Source organism: Pseudorasbora parva, chromosome 18 (genome assembly GCF_024679245.1).
Source record: "Pseudorasbora parva isolate DD20220531a chromosome 18, ASM2467924v1, whole genome shotgun sequence".
NCBI classification, from domain to species: Eukaryota; Metazoa; Chordata; class Actinopteri; order Cypriniformes; family Gobionidae; genus Pseudorasbora; species Pseudorasbora parva.
Window position 1 is genome coordinate 10,958,812 of NC_090189.1, and position 16,740 is coordinate 10,975,551.

Below are 16,740 nucleotides of genomic sequence, written 5' to 3' on the forward strand. Positions count from 1 at the left end.
TGTTAGTATTTTGTTTAAAATTATATTTTTTAAATCTGCACAGACTGACTAAAGGGTTTACGTACATGTTGTGAAAGTCCTTTGAGTGGTGTCTGATTGACTCGTAGAATGACGTCGCCTACTTCGATGCAGCCACTCTCGGCTGCCGGTTGCCCTGGAAACAGCTTCTTGACCCTGACCATGCTGGAGCCCGAGGGCTCTCCGGGAACATTCTCCTCACGGCTGAAACTGAATCCCAGACCGGACGTGTTCTTCAGTAACCCCACCTCAAACATGTTATCTAGAGGGGTAAATATGAACAAGGACACTCTTCATATCCACAACATTTGGGTAACCAGCCCACATCTTTAACCTCTACCTCTAGCACATTTTCATATGCGCATAATCAAGTGTGTCAATTCCACCTCATACCTGGTGTAATGAAGTTGTATTCTGCTTTCTTCAGTGGCGGCACCTCCTCCGCTGCAGCTGCTTTTTGAGATTCAGAAGTTCCTTGAGGGGTCAGAGGGGCATGAACACTGTTTTCTGGGGGCAGGCCTTTCTCCATCGACAGATGCACCACCTAGACAATGGGTATACATTTTAAAAACGCTGTTAAACTTTCAGAGAAGAGAAGTCCTCTAGGGGGCGCAGTGCAGCATCCAGCGTTCTCACCTGCCCAGTATCTCTCAACATCTCCACCGCCTGTTTGTGAGTCGCTCCATCAAGGCTCTTACCGTTCACAGCCACAACACGATCCCCTGTAGGACAAAGAATCAACACACAGGATTGTAACGCTGTTAATCTCTTGAAGAAACGAACTGTTCATCTTTTACCCCACAAAATAAAAAAATAAAAAATAAATTATATCATTACTATATTATATTTATTATACCTTGATTATATTTTCTGAAAATAGAAAATGCATTCTCCAAAATGCTTGTCCTATGTAGGGTCATGGTATATTATATTATATTATATTATATTATATTATATTATATTATATTATATTATATTATATTATATTATATTATACTATATTATATATTTTTGTGAATAGAGAATGCATTCTCCAGAACGCTTGTCCTATGACGGGTCATGCTATATTGTTATTATATTGTATTGGCTGTCAAACAATTAATCACATAATATATAATATATGTGTGTATTGTGTCTAATTATTATGTATATATGAATACACAGTAGTTTGTTTTTGTAATAAGTCTCTCTAAGCAGCATTTATTTGATTCAATGAAATACAATAAAAACAGTAATACTGTGTGTAGGAGCCATTTATACTAACTTTTAGGCAGGTTAATTTTGTTATTTCCTATTTTAGCCACTAGAGGGAGCATTGCACTAGGCGTGGCACTTCACTGAGAGTTGAGTATATTTACAGTTGTGGTAATTTTGTCAGACAAGGTGTGGATGGCGGGGAACACACGGTTCTTACCATAGCCGTGAACACCCTTTCCACCAACAGCACAACAACACTTGTTTATAGCCACACTGGGTGAAGAGCCATTCGATGGAAAAATACTCTTTTTACTTTTATAATAAATGAGAAAAGAAAGCTAACGTCTGAGCTTGGATTCCTGTTGCTATGAGTTGAGAACACCACGCCATCCATGCCGAGGCTTACAGTATAGCCTCAACACTGTGAAATATTACAAGTTGCAATAATACCAAAACTACCATTTAAAATGGCTGTTTCATATTTTAATACCTTTAAAAAACGAATGCATTCTTGTGATGTCAAAGCTGAATTTTCATTGAAAATTTTGTAGCATTATAAATGTCTTTACTATCACATTTGATCAATTTAATGCATACTAGATAAATAAAAGTATTAATTTCTTTTTTTTTTAAACTTTGAATGGTAGTGTATTATTTTTTAATAAAAAAAAAGTCTTTTTTTTTACCTTTCTTTATCCTCCCATCCAGCTCAGCTGCTCCTTTAGGAATGACTGCTTTGACGTATATTCCTCCATGCCTCAGTGTTGTGTTTGATCCACCCTGAGACAGAAAATCATGTTAATATAGCCATACACAAAGGGCAAACATCATGGGGAAAAGTGCCTATGCTCTGTGTTTTCATTGGAAAGGATCATTTTATATTTTCTAGATATACCCATCCTTACAATCATAAAGCAAACCACTTGATTTCTTGAGTTGATGATTCATGAATTTCATTGCAGTATTTTAAAATACAGAAAAAGTATTTTAATTCACAAAAAGTCTACATAACAAAATCAGCATGCTGTAAAAAGCATCACTGTAAAAATCACACCACAGACAAGCGAATGCAAATCCATGCAGGCATTAGTGCTTCTCCATCATAAACACATTACAGATGAAAATGTGCCGTGTACTCTTGGCTGTGCGTGTTTCTGCACTTTGCTGTACCTACTGTTTTTCGGTTTTACCGTTTGTGAAGGAGCCAATTCAAATGCCTGTAAAAATCTGCATGCAAAGAGCCAAATCTACTTTCCCAAAACTGAAGCCAAGCGAGGAGCTTCAAAAAGGAGCGAGGGCTAAGGGTACAAAAACAACACACACACAAAGTAAGTCAAAGGGAAACAAAGGAGAAAAAAAAGAGAGAGCGGAAACCTTTCCGAACAGTACCGTGACACTAATGCCCAGACTGCTGTCTATTTTGGACAGCTCAATGTCAAATAGATCTCCAGGCTGGAGGCTATTGACTTCTGGGCTACTAGCACTTAAAGTCTCCGTGACGATGTTGGGAGAAACCCCCTGTGAACAGAGAAGAGCTGGGTAAATACAAGGCCGTGCACAGCCGTATACATGCAAGGGTCAGAGGTTAATGGTGTTGACATGCACAACTGCATTGCATTTACATTCAGAAATGCAACTGGTCAGAAAGAGAGAGAGGGATGGTCAAGCAGTTAGAACGATTTTATTCATATTTCACACATTTGCGTGGCTCTGAAGTGTACTGAACCGAAAGTGTGAGGTTAGCTTTTAAAGGGGATAGTTCACCAATAAATGAAAATGCTGTCATCACTTACTCACCCTTAAGTTGTTGCCAACCTATATGAGTTTCATTCTTCTGTTGAACACAAAAGAAGATATTTTGAAGAATGTTGGTAACCAGAGTTGACGGTAGTTACTGACTTAAAAAATAATAGTGCAACTGTTTGGTTACTGGCATTCTTTAAAATATCTTCTTTTGTGTTCAGCAGAAGAAAGAAACTCATACAGGTTAGGAACAACTTGAGGATGATTAGATGACAGATTTTTAATTTTTTGGGTGAACCTTCCCTTTAAAGGAACTGATATATCTGAATATCAATATGTGAAACACTGTGTGTGTGCTATCCAGGAGAGGCAAGTGAAGTTGATCTAAGCAGCCTTTGAGACGACGATCGAAAAAACATTTTGTCAGTCACCTGGTTGTGTTTTTAGCCTTGCCCACACTGAAATCTCATTGGCCCAAAACCGTTTTACTATGTGGTTTTGGGTAGTTTATTAACACATTGATATGCATTTGCTATGTTTAAAATGTTTGGGGTCAGTAAAAAAGATTACATTTATTTGAAGGAAATTAGTACTTTTCTTTAGAAAGGATGCATTACATTGATAAAATGAGACTGTGAAGACATTTGCAATGTTTCAAAAGTTTTCAAATAAATCAACTTTCTATTTGTCGACGAATCCTGAAATAAAGGTATCACACTTCCCACAAAATACTGATATTCAGCAATCATAATACTAATATGTTACTTGGGCAGCAAATCATCATATTAGAATGATTTGCTTTGTTCACAGGAAGAAATTACACTTTGAAATGTATTAAAAAATGTTAAATTGTAATATTACACAACATTACAGTTTTTACTATATTTTTGATCAAATAAATGCAGCCTTGGTAAGAGTCTTACCTAAGAGACTTCTTTAAAAAAAATCCTGCTGACCCCAAACTAAAAGCCAACGTATACTTCACTTTTTACGCGTACGTGAGGGTCAGCGTACAATGATGCGAATTTCGTTATCAGAAGAGTACGCGTGTACTGCAGGCTGCAGATGCGCATTACATTTTTTTTGCTGTAGTTTACATGGGTTGTAACTCGTGGCGAAAGATTCCTCAACACTCTGCCTGTGTACACATACAAGTCTGTGTGTTCGACTGTGAACATACACTTGCAAACGTGAAAAACAAAGTGTACTTTCGGCTTAAGTACCTCTTTCAATGCAATGAATTTGGGAACATCTCTAACCATAGAACGACCAATAGTTTTAGGGACGTTTTCCTTAGCAAGTGCCACTGAACATATTGATTTAGACCTGTCAATCGGACATGGTTAGGACACGGTGTAAATGTGAAAATCTCAAATTGTGTTCTGCATTTGATTAAGTGAAACTCCGCTGGCATGTAGGAACTCCAAGGAGGGATGCAATGAGCGAGTTGAGAGCTGTCCTATTATTTAACAAAAAAAGCAATTTAATATTTTTCGTGAGGTTTGAACACTGAAGTAACATCTTAAAAAGCACACGTCAAAGTTCATACAAACAGATGCTGACTAGATACTCGAAACGAAACCTTGAGGTCAGAGTCAAAGTTCATTCAAATCACTACAGAGACTGATTCTACCTTTTTAGTCTTTTGTTTCTCTTGGCTACTTGAGTATGTGTCTTCATCCATGTCGGAATCCCCTCTGTCGGAGTATTCCAGCTCTTTAGGAACATCTGGCACTTTGGGTTTTCGGGTTTTAGGGGGCAAAGCTGGTGGAGTGGCTTCAACAGAGGGTTTACTGTCAGCTGTCAGTGACTGCACTGCCACGGGACTCTCGATGGGAATGCTGCGATGGATTCCATTGAGATTTGTTTGCAGGAGGCCGGCGCTCTCCGTCCTGGAGTCCTGCGAACTGACGCTGCCCTGTCGAATGGACTGAGGCGGAGACGGAGATGTTTTGCTGGTGATAAGAGGTGGGCTGGGGGAGCGTGTATGTTCTTCAGAGGAAGAATCAACATCTACTTCCTGATTTTGAGTAGCTGATTTATAGAGATGGATTCCTGACGGAGAGTCTAACAGAGGCAAAAAAATAGGCTTATTTATGGTGCTGCCATCTAAAACCCTTCAGAAAAGCTTTTTCTCAGAAATATTCTGGTGTTTTCTGTATATTAGTTTTTACAAAATGGCCATATGCATCCATTACCTGGAAGCAGTCTCTCTTTAGGTTGAGAGACCACAAGTGTGACATCATCAGGTGTGCTCTGCAGAACCTCCACCACATTGCCATGTGACAGATTTTCCAGACTGACATCATTCACGCTCAACAGCCTGTCACCTGCAGGAAAACGCAAAAAACAGTTGTTGAGCCAAGTGTCACATAATGACAAAGCTGCTTGTTTATGGCAAAGCTTCTTTATAAATAGAAGCTTGAAATATTAAAATGAATTGACCGTGACTAATTTTTTTGATTCCACAAGTTTAACACTAGAACAGCCACGCTGTAATGTACCCATGGCTGTTTTAAATTTACATAACAGATTTTCAATAAAATATCCAAGTCTCCCAGTAAAATTTATGCATACCTTCAAATTAAGATATTTTTTTTAAAGAATTTTTTTTTTTTTTAATGCAACTTTGTATTGTGTATTGTTTGCTACTGTTTTGCCATTTAATCAAGTCTGTCCGTTTCCTAAACATCCGATCTATGATGTAATAAAAGAAATACACTAAAAAGTGTTTTGTGTAGCCTGGCTCAAGTTGACTAAAAATAATAATTGCATGACTAGACATTACTTTGTAAAGATAGTGGCATAATACAGTGACATAATGTGTTTCTTTTAGCTAATCAAGTGTATGAGTAAATTTTACCCACTGGCAGGTTTAGGTATACAATGACCCCTGACGGTTCTAATATTAAAGAATATGGAATTATTCAATAAAAACAATAGTTACTGAGTGACTTATTTGCATTTGATTGACATAAGCCCCGTTTCCACCAAAATTACCAGGAACAATTTGTACCGGGCACTTTTTTTACAGGAACTTTTCTCCCCCCCAGACCTGCAACTGTCTGCGTTTCCACCGCGATCTAAAGTTCCGTGAAGATTAGGCAAATTAGTCCGGTGATGTAAGACTGCGCGCGACTGCTCCTCCAAGTCAGTGACAACGGACAGTAATCATTTTTGCGCGACTGCAAAAATGAACAAAAAATTATGACATTTTTTGTACCGATTGAAATATTTAGTGGACTGTTTACTGAACGTTATCTAAACCGATCGTTATCTAAACCGCAGAACGAACTTCACAAAAGACTTTAAAAAATGGTGGTTGAAGTAAAATGCTGCGTGAGCTCAACCAATCAGCATGTTCAGCGCCCAAGTCTCGCCCTTGAAAGTTCCTGAACTTTGAAAAAGTACTACCTCGCGAGCAGGGCCGTTAGGAGGGGGAAATATTTACCCGGAACTTCATTTAGACCCTGGTTCCTGTGGTCTAAACACACAGAGTACCACCCAAAGTTCCTGGTTCCTGGGTAAAGTTCCTGTGGTGGAAACGTGGCTATATATATATATATATATATATATATATATATATATATATATATATATATATTTGTTTAGAATTTTATTTTAGATTAGAGTTAGATTGTTTACTTATATGAATTATAATTTATTAATTTTATTAATTTAATCAATTCTGTGCCCCCCTGGTTGAGAATCACTGATTTAAAGCATGCTAAAAAAATTGTTAAAAGTATAATATAATGATTAAATCTTTCAAGGGTTTTGTGGAATAAGATTCTATGAATTTTGCAAATTTCTCGACTAAAATGTGATGCTTTCAATCAGAAAATTCAAACTACTTGTAATTATAGACAGAAGATCACTTCTCTCCTCTTTATACCTGGTTTCAGACAGCCATTGATATCTGCAGGTCCACCCGGTGTGATGGAGCTAATGAGGGTGCCCAGGTCCTGACGGCCAGAATTCTCTCCGCCTATGACCTGAAAGCCTAGTGAGCAACACAAACACACACTTCGTTCTACTATGTCTCACAAACTACAATAAGACAAATATCCAAATAATTAAATATCTTTTTGAGACCTTTAATTGTGCATATGCTAAATTTATTTATCTTATCAGGATTCAGCCTGAATGAGAGGTTGTCCATCACTGATAAGATATTTCAGTACAAGTCAGCATCTGAGGAGGATGTAAAACAGCACCCTCTGTCTCCCGGGGAGGGATTCATTAATCACAGTGTGAGCAGTGAGGACTTCCAGAACTCTAGACTATAGTCGTGTGTTTGTGTGTTCTGATAATCTGCCAATTAAGCAGCATTTTGTGTCAAAGGAGCTCCATTCTGACTAGATGTGTGAGCCCCTCTTACTCACCCAGTCCATACTTGACATCTTTCTTCAGATTTACAGTCTGTATCTCTCGCTCTGGAGAGGGTAAAGCATGCACCTTTTTCTTCAGGGAGTCTGTGGATGGGAAGAAGGGGGAGAGGTTTAGGTTGTAGATACACTTTGATAACTAACAACCAGTGTTATTAAGGTTAATTTAGAAAACACAATCAAAAAGACCCATTCACAGATGTATGTATAAATTAAACAAAACATTTTATATATAAACCACATACACTCTATTGCCAAAAGTACTGGGACACCCCTCCAAATTATTCAATACAGGCGTTCCGGTCACTTTCATGGCCACAGGTGTACAAAATCAAGTCCTAAGGCACTAAGGCATACAGACACTTCTACAAACATTTGTGAAATAATTGGTTTCTATCAGGAGCTCAGTGAAATCAAGCATGGTAACGTGATAGGTTGCCACCTGTGCAGTAAGTCCATTTGTGAAATTTCCTTACTACTAAATCATCATCTTTCTGCAGAGTCAATAGCTATAGACCTCCAAACTTTGTGTGGTCTTCAGACTAGCTCAACAATAGTGGGTAGAGAGCTTCATGGAATGGGTTTCCAGGTCTGAGCAGCTGCATCCAAGCCTTTTTTTTTTACCAATTGCAATGCAAAGCATCGGATGCAATGGTGTAAAGCATGCAGACACTGGACTCTAGAGCAGTGGAGATGTGTTCTCTGGAGTGACCAGTCTGGCTAGCAATCTGGCATTGCACCGAGTGTAAAGTTCGCTGGAGGGGGTTATTGTATGGGGTTGTTTTTCAAGGTTTGAGCTTGGCCCCTTAGTTTCAGTGAAAGGAACTCTTCATGCTTCAGCATACCAAGACACTTTGGACAATTTCATACTCCCAACTTTGTGGCAACAGTTTGTGAATGCCCCCTTCCTGTTACAACATGACTGCACACCAGTGCACAAAGCCAGGTCCATAAAGACATGGATGCGTGAGTTTGGTGTGGAGGAACTTGACTGGCCTGCACAGAGTCATGATCTCAACCCGATAGCACACCTTTGGGATGAATTAGAGTGGAGAGCGCGAGCCAGGCCTTCTCGTCCAACATCAGTGCCTGACCTCACAAACGCTCTTCTAGAAGAATGGTCAAAAATCCCCATAAACACACTCCTAAACCTTGTGGAAAGTCTTCCCATAAAAGTTGAAGCCCTTATAGCTGCAAAGGGTGGGCAAACTCCAAATTAAACCCTACGGATTAAGAATGGGATGTCATTGAAGTTCATGTACATGTAATAAGAAACACCATGGCAGGTGTCAATTTAAATGTATGCCAGAAATGTTTTTTTTTTATTAAGAATTAAATATAAGTATAAAATAATAAATATAAGTAGCATATATATATATATATATATATATATATATATATATATATATATATATATATATATATATATATATATATATATACAAAAGTTCACAGAGCGTCCGTGGGCGGGACATAATCGCAGCGTTTATCCAATGACCGTCTAGTTTCGAAGCGATGAAAAAAAACGTTTAAAGCAGCCCCATTGAAGTCAATGGACACTGGGCTTCAATAGGGAAATGCACTGAGACGCTGCGGGAATGTATGAGAAATATATCGAGTCAGCCGACCTGCTATATGTAACTGATTCTGAACGAACTCGTCTTTGAGATGAACGTTTTCTAACGCATTTTTAGTCAATACAATGTTAATATAATAGTACATATTTGACCATTAATTTTGTGACATTATAAGGGAAGCCGAGCTTCCCTTGCAGTCTTAAAGAAATCGCCACTGATATATATATATATATATATATATATATATATATATATATATATATATATATATATATATATACATATACATATACATATACATATATATATATATATATATATAAAATAAAAATAAAATAAGTTAAAAATGCAAATTGACTCCAACAAACGCATAGACTATTGATTAGCAGCCTCAGAATAGTTACAGCAGGGCTCCAAATAAATGTACTCATGGAGAAAATAAAATATTATGAAAATAGTTTCACTTGACTTTTTCCACTTGATTTAGTCTAGTTAGTTTTGTATCAGAAGAATGTGATTTTTGCTGATCGAGATCTAGCAGCAACAGCACATTTTTCCTCTTGGGCGAGTGATTTGTCGACAGCTTCCCTCTGCATGAAATTCTCTATATGCCAGCAAACCAATGAGAACATGGGACAATGATGATGATACATAACAACAGAGCATAGACGCCAAAGCTGCTGTGGATCCGTTTACCCATCGTATGGCAAATAAATAAATGACAGGCATTTACATACACATTACCAACATTTTATCATGTCAGCTTTATGGTACACCTCAAAACAAGGGAATTTATAGTCATTTATTGTGTTAATATTAATCAGGACGTCCACGAATGGCTTGGGTATGCTAGCATTCACAGTTTATATGAACTGTCTGCCCCTGATATTTTATATACATGCTTGCTCATTGCATCTGTGTAGGTATAAAACATATCAAACGCATGCGCAGCTTTCCACAAGCTGGGCTAATCTTTCATAACAGTGTCTTTGTGATAAGGGACAACATTATATGTGTCCCAACTCTGATGTGCTATACTAACAGCCATGGCCAGCAACTCACACTTGAGCATGAGGGAGATCAGCCCACACCATGACCGTATATCAGAGCTGTTAAAAACATGCAGCTTAGCGAAGCAGAATCCATCTGAGCCAGAGAAAGACAGCAATGAAACTTGAGCCAAGTGTGTATGAGAGAGAAACGTGCATTAGAAAAGATGTTCTCCATCCATGCCATGTAAAACCCCAGAAAAAACATTGCTATGCGGAGCATGTTGGATTTGGCAAGTTCTCATCCGACTTTGGGATTCTAAGTTCTGATTAAACAGAGGCTGTTGTCACTGTGAGGCAAACGTCTGTCATTATTGACATTAAAAACAGGACTGTTTTACTTCACTAAAAGTTCACTGCAATCTAAGCCGATGTTTATGTGTCAGGGCCAGACAGGACATGACATTTCCTACCAACTTTCAGTACTTACTAAATTTGACCATTGAAAAGAAACAGATGACAGGCAGAAAAAAAAGTACATAGAGCTATGCTGTGCTCGACAAAGCCAAAACGAAAGACAGAATATACACCGTACCAGTGATTCCTATGGAAGAGGCAGGAGTAGAGGGCACTCCAGAGCTGTGCATGCTCACACCTGGGAAATATAAAAAACAGGTCAAGGTTCTGGACCATCATAACTACATAATAATTGAATACATTTATAAAAGGGTATCTCAAGCCTGATAACCTGACAGTTCAAACCAAAACATAAAATGATAATAATAATAATGAATTGTTTAATTACATTGTTTTTTTTTTTTACATGATACATGAATGTACTCAAAGGGATAGTTTATCCCAAAAATCTAAATTCGGTCGTCATTTACTCATCTCACCAGTTGTTATCCCACACAACTGCACATTAAATTAATTTCATATTAATGACTCAAAATATACACTAGTAGCATTCAAAAGTTTGGGGTCAGTAAGATTTTTTTTTTGTAAGAAATTAATAATTTAATTCAGAAACATTAATAATGTTGCAAAAGTTGTTTTATTTCTAATAAATACTGTCCTTTTACACGTTCTATTCAAACAATCCAGAATTAATAATTATTTTATCATGGTTAAAGATACACAAAACAATTTGGATTGGGAATTGATTGGACCATAACTGAGAGGTTGAAGAGTAAGAGGAAATTTTTCCAAAAAGGAAACTTTCTTTCATTGGATCAATTTGCACCAAATTAAAATGTGCACAATAAAAGCAGGAACATTCATGAAGAAAGTGATTTTTGCTGTTATGTTGCACAAAACAATAATTTACCATGTTAAAATCATCACTTTTTTATATAAAGGCTTGTATTATTCTTTGACATATATAATGATCCATGTATAAGCACATAAATTCAGATAGTAATCTCTTTATGCCATCTCTCTACATGCGGAGGAAGATGTTGAGAGGATTCGGGCTGCTGCTCTCTCTGATCTGACAGGGGATGATGGGATGAAATGAAGAAGTAAAATGAAAAGATCAGTGAGGGAACCGAGGGAGAGAGCTGTTAAAAAGATAAAACGAAAAAGGCAGACAGCCCCTGACTCCACAGAGAGACGCAGCGATGGATTCCGCCCACTATCCTGACAGACCATCTGAAGAGACAGACTACAAAGTAAGGAAGTTAGAGGCGGCAAAAGAGAGTTCAAAAGCAGAAAGACACGTTCTTTGAGGGTGATGAGCCATTTTCCAGGCATATGCGAGTGGAGATGAGACAGAAACAGCCGGTCGTGTGTCATTGTCCTCACCTACGACATATGCCTGTCCCGTGTCCTCACAGGAGGAAGAGTCAGACTCTTTCTTCAAGCTTTTGGGGCTCCAGCGGAGACTGTCATCGACCGTGGTGCTGAACATACTGCTGACATGAGGAAAAAGTAAAAGAAAATCAGTGCAAAGGCATTTATTTTTGTTTTCTGATCAATTCATAAAAAATTGCCTGCAGGGCTGTGGAAAATTACTTTGAAAATAATACATTACAATATTGCATTTGTAACACGGCAACAGTTGTCAGCACAAAATTAAGTGTTACAATACTCAGAATATGCTTTAGAATAGGGCTAGGTTCGACTCTCAGGAGGATAAAAATGAATTTTAGGCCAAAAGGTGTGAAACAGCTAGCAGCCAGCACATTTATTGCACAGAAGACACAAAAAAACAACAAGTGCCAGTGACCAGAATAATACTTTGTTGTATAGTCCCAGTACAATAATCAGAAATGGGAAAATTCCATTATTCAGTCTGGGTTGTGCGTAACTGGTCCAAGAAACAAATAAAACAAAATAGAAGAAATAAGAAGATTAAAAGAAAATGTCCGAAAGTTCTCCTGGGTTCTTCTCAAAGTCAGTGTGTAGTGTAAAAATGTATCTATAAGGCCTTTTTTTCCTACTACCCGGGTAGTGTGTGTATAAAGTAACAGCTTAGCTGAAATCAAATGAATCCCGCGATGGAAACGGGTCCGAGTTGAATGTCCGCAGGTCCTTCACCGAATCACAGGGTCTGGCTCGCCATAGATCGCATAACTCACACAGTTGTCACAGGATGGAATCGGGCAACAAAAAAACAGTCAGAGTTCGCAGAAATAAAGTCTCTCAGTTAACATCAGTCGGAAATCCTTTTGAACCACAAACACACTCGTGCGTACCAGCAACGAACAGTCTTCTTCTATTAGTCTCTGTGTGTAAGCCAACCAACTCATATAGCGACCCCTTCAGGCAAACTATGGTACTACATAGAACTGTGTTAAATTCTAGGGGGTTACATCCTCCCCTCCTGAACCTGCATGCGTCTCTGCATGTAGAATATTTATAAGAGTTCAGATGTATCAGGCGCTAGTACTCTAACTTGAGGGAAAGCATCAGCTTGAAAGGCTTGGGTGAAAGCTTGGTTTAGACCTTCTAAAAGGGAATGCATAACTAATGCCAAAGGATTTCCTAACGACTTATAATTTAGTCTATCAGGTTGTTCCCTATGTCGTGTAGAACGTCTGAGTTCTGGGATCTCTTGAGCAGGTATGTCTTTATTCCCTAGTTCATGCTCGACACTCACAGTTTCACTGTTATTGTGTTCATCTTCTCTTGCTTCATTCTCTTTTTGCTCAGCAGGTTCAGCATTATTAAGAATCAACTCCTGATTGGACTCATCATTCCCATCAATGGACTTTTCCAAGGACTTCCCAGGTAAGTTATCCTCTGCCAAGACCTCTCCAGGTAAGCAGTTCTCTTCCAGAATTTTCCCAGGTAGCACCTTTGGTACAGTCCTTTCCTTTCTTCCTGGAGGTTCAAATGGCCTTGCATTAGGATTCAATGTACTCCCACTTGTATCCTCATTCATGACTTTGTCGTAAGGTACTTCTCGAATAATGGTTATGGTAGGACATGATGTGTCTTGTGTGGTTTGAGGGAAATAATAATCCACCTCAGCATCAGGGTCCTGGACTGATTCTTCATTAGGATAATGAAACTCATTCTCCAACAATGTTTCTTTTGGGGAAGAGATTTCCTCTCTCTCCTCTTTGTCACTTTCATCAGTAGGATTGGTGGAAGTCAAGAATCCACAGGGCAAAAGCAAATCTCGATGAAGTGTTTTTTCTGGACCATTTGTCGTAAGAGGTTTTACTACAAAAACAGGAGACTCGTTTATCTGTTTGACCACTTGATAAATCGTGTTGCTCCATCGATCAGCAATCTTATGTTTACCTCTTATTCCCACGTTTTTGACAAGAACACGGTCCCCAACGTGCAAGGTAGACTCTCTCACCCTCAGATCGTACCTTTGTTTGTTACGAAGAGCTGTCTTCCTGCTGTGTTCAACGGCAATTTGGTAACTCTCTTGTAAACACTCTTGCAGCTTTTTGACATACTCCGTGTGAGTGACTTTCTTCCCTCCTTCTGGTTTGATACCAAAAGCCACGTCTATGGGAAGACTTGGCTGTCTTCCAAACATTAATTGATAAGGAGAGAAACCAGTTGTATCATTTTTGGTACAGTTGTAGGCATGTACCAGAGGTTGGACATGGTCACGCCATCTCACTTTCTCTTCTTCTTGGAGAGTACCAAGCATTTGAAGAAGTGTGCGGTTAAATCTTTCTACGGGATTCCCGCGCGGGTGATAAGGAGTTGTTCGAGTCTTCTTTATCCCTAGCAGGAGACAAAGATCCTTAATCACCGCAGACTCAAAGTCACGACCTTGGTCGCTGTGTAACCGTTCTGGAATCCCGTAATGCACAAAGAAGCTATTCCACAGAGTTTTGGCAACCGTCTTTGCCCTCTGATCAGCTGTAGGGACTGCCACTGCGTATTTAGTAAAATGGTCCGTGATAACTAGGATGTTCTTGGTACCTCTGCCATCTGGTTCTAGAGAGAGATAGTCCATACAGACTAATTCTAGAGGCCTGCTGGTTTCTATATTGACCAAAGGAAATGCTCTTTCGGCCTTAGCCTTCCTCCTGATGCACCTCTCGCAAGTATTGACTTTGCGTTCAACATCTAAGAGCATCCTCGGCCAGTAAAAGCGTGTGCGGACCAGATCTAAAGTCCGCTCCCCTCCCATGTGACCTACTGAGTCATGCAGGGCTTCCAGCGCAACTTCCCGGAACTTCTGAGGAAGAACAAGTTGATAGGACAAATTCCCTTGGTTCATACGCTTTCTGTATAGTACTCCATCTATGAACATAAATTGGTCCATCACTCTGAGCATCAGCTGAACTTCTCGGGTCTCATGACATCTGACACGGTATGAGAGTCGCTTACCAGTATTCAGGAGTTCAATCACTCTACTTATTGTGGGATCCCTGGACTGTTCTGCAATCCACTCTTGCGGTGACATTCTGGGGAGAGTGCTTGACCCAGGAATTAAATCTGCCTGCAAGAACTCTGCTGGAATGGCATCAGCATTCATGGCCAAACATTCCAAAGCAGCAGGTGAATAAAATTCGTCTCCTCCTGCCTCAAGCTCACACAATTGATGCTTCTGGCAAATGGCTTTTACTGCTTCATTATTAAACGAGGTTACATTTCCTTCTTTCATGAACTGGGAAATAAATTGATGGATACGGTCATCCTCCATTTTAGAACTGAAATCCATGTCTGGTTGGGCGTGCGGCCGCCAGGACAGACCATCGGCGTCTTGATTTTTCTTCCCGGCCCGGTACTGAAGGCTGAAATTGAAATTTGATAAGGATGCTAGCCAACGGTGTCCAGCAGCGTCAAGCTTTGCGGATGTTAAAATATACGTCAGCGGGTTATTGTCTGTCATGACGACGAACTCTGCTCCATACAGATAGTCATAGAATTTATCTGTTATCGCCCACTTCAATGCTAAAAATTCCAGCTTGTGTGTGGGATAACGTTTCTCACAATTTGATAACCCTCTGCTGGCAAATGCAATAACCCTGAGATGGCCGTCTTGCTCTTGGTATAAGGCAGCACCCAGGCCATGCAGGCTGGCATCTGTGTGGAGGATATACTGCAACTTTGGGTTTGCAAAACCCAACACTGGGGCTGTGGTGAGTTTTTCAATTAATGTCTGAAAGGAAACATCACACTCGGGTGTCCATCTATTGCCAAAAGGCTTCCTAAAGTCAGCATTGGATAGAAGTTTAAACCCCTTTTTCTTCCGGGGTGGACAGTAACCAGCGGTAAGGGCATTTAAGGGCTTTGCGATCTTCGAGTAGTCCCTGACAAACCTCCGATAATACCCAGTGAATCCTAGGAAGGATTTTAGCTCACTGATGTTGGTGGGTTTCGGCCAGGTGGTAAGTGCCGAGATTTTATCGGGGTCAGTCTCCACACCATTCTCTGAAACAATGTGTCCAAGGTACTTTACGGACTTCATGAAGAACCGACATTTGTCTGGGGACAACTTTAGGCCAAACTCTTTCAATTTGTTTAAGACCTTCATGAGGCGTTCCTCGTGTTCCTCTAGACTACTTGAAAAGACGATTAAGTCATCAAGGAAAACAAGTACTTCTTTTAGATGCAGGCTGCCCACACATTTCTCCATAACACGCTGGAAGGTGCTAGGTGCATTCGTCACCCCCTGTGGCATCCTGTTAAACTCCCAGAATCCCATCGGTGTCACAAACGCTGTTTTGTATTTGTCCTCCTCTTCAACCTCAACTTGATAGTACCCCGATTTCAAGTCCATAACAGAAAACCATTTAGATCCTGTTAAGGCGGAGAACGTCTCTTCAATGTTGGGCAGTGCATAGGCGTCCTTTATTGTTTGATTGTTCAACTTCCTGTAATCTATGCAGAGTCGAATGGAACCATTCTTCTTTTTTACAACAACTATGGGTGAAGCGAATGGACTTTCGGACTCCCGAATGATCTTTGCATCCTTGAGTTCCTGAAGGTGAAGTCTAACAGCCTCATAATCAGAAGGGTGGATAGGCCTTACCCTTTGTTTAAAAGGGGTTGGGTCAGAGAGGCGAATTCTGTGCTTAACTGCCGTGGTATGTCCGTAATCGAGATCATTCATAGCAAAAACTTCAGGAATGGAATTTAGTTTTTTTGCAATTCTGTCTCTCCATTCTTCAGAGAGAGGTGAGCCGGTGAAATCAAAAGTGATCTTGTTATCATGACAGGTAGAACACATGGTGTTGCAGTGAACTACGGCGGAGGGAGGAAGCATTTGGGGCTCATTCTCCTCAATAGAGGTATCCTTTAACAAAGACAGAGCAGATGGAACGTAAAGCTCAGCTAAGCAACATTTCTTTGGAAGGGTGATTTCATGAGCGGTTCCATTCTGAAGAAGGATAGGAACTTTGAATGATG

General features: G+C 39.6%; 1 protein-coding gene across 7 annotated transcripts in view; it reads right to left on the reverse strand.

The window, feature by feature from the left end:
• The window catches only part of ptpn13 (protein tyrosine phosphatase non-receptor type 13), a 117,533-nt gene that overhangs the window by 17,506 nt on the left and 83,287 nt on the right, over positions 1-16,740 (reverse strand). The window contains exons 19-29 of one of the 7 annotated variants that reach the window (XM_067424270.1): positions 11,716-11,822; positions 10,508-10,567; positions 7,344-7,433; positions 6,854-6,961; positions 5,157-5,288; positions 4,592-5,025; positions 2,590-2,733; positions 1,902-1,995; positions 655-740; positions 412-562; positions 66-280 (exon numbers count right to left, since the gene is read on the reverse strand). In XM_067424270.1, the coding sequence (XP_067280371.1) occupies positions 66-280; positions 412-562; positions 655-740; positions 1,902-1,995; positions 2,590-2,733; positions 4,592-5,025; positions 5,157-5,288; positions 6,854-6,961; positions 7,344-7,433; positions 10,508-10,567; positions 11,716-11,822 (1,621 nt within the window). Of the gene's footprint in view, positions 1-65; positions 281-411; positions 563-654; positions 741-1,901; positions 1,996-2,589; positions 2,734-4,591; positions 5,026-5,156; positions 5,289-6,853; positions 6,962-7,343; positions 7,434-10,507; positions 10,568-11,715; positions 11,826-16,740 lie in introns of all 7 variants that reach the window. The other 6 variants (XM_067424271.1, XM_067424269.1, XM_067424273.1 and 3 more) reach the window with 6 other exon arrangements.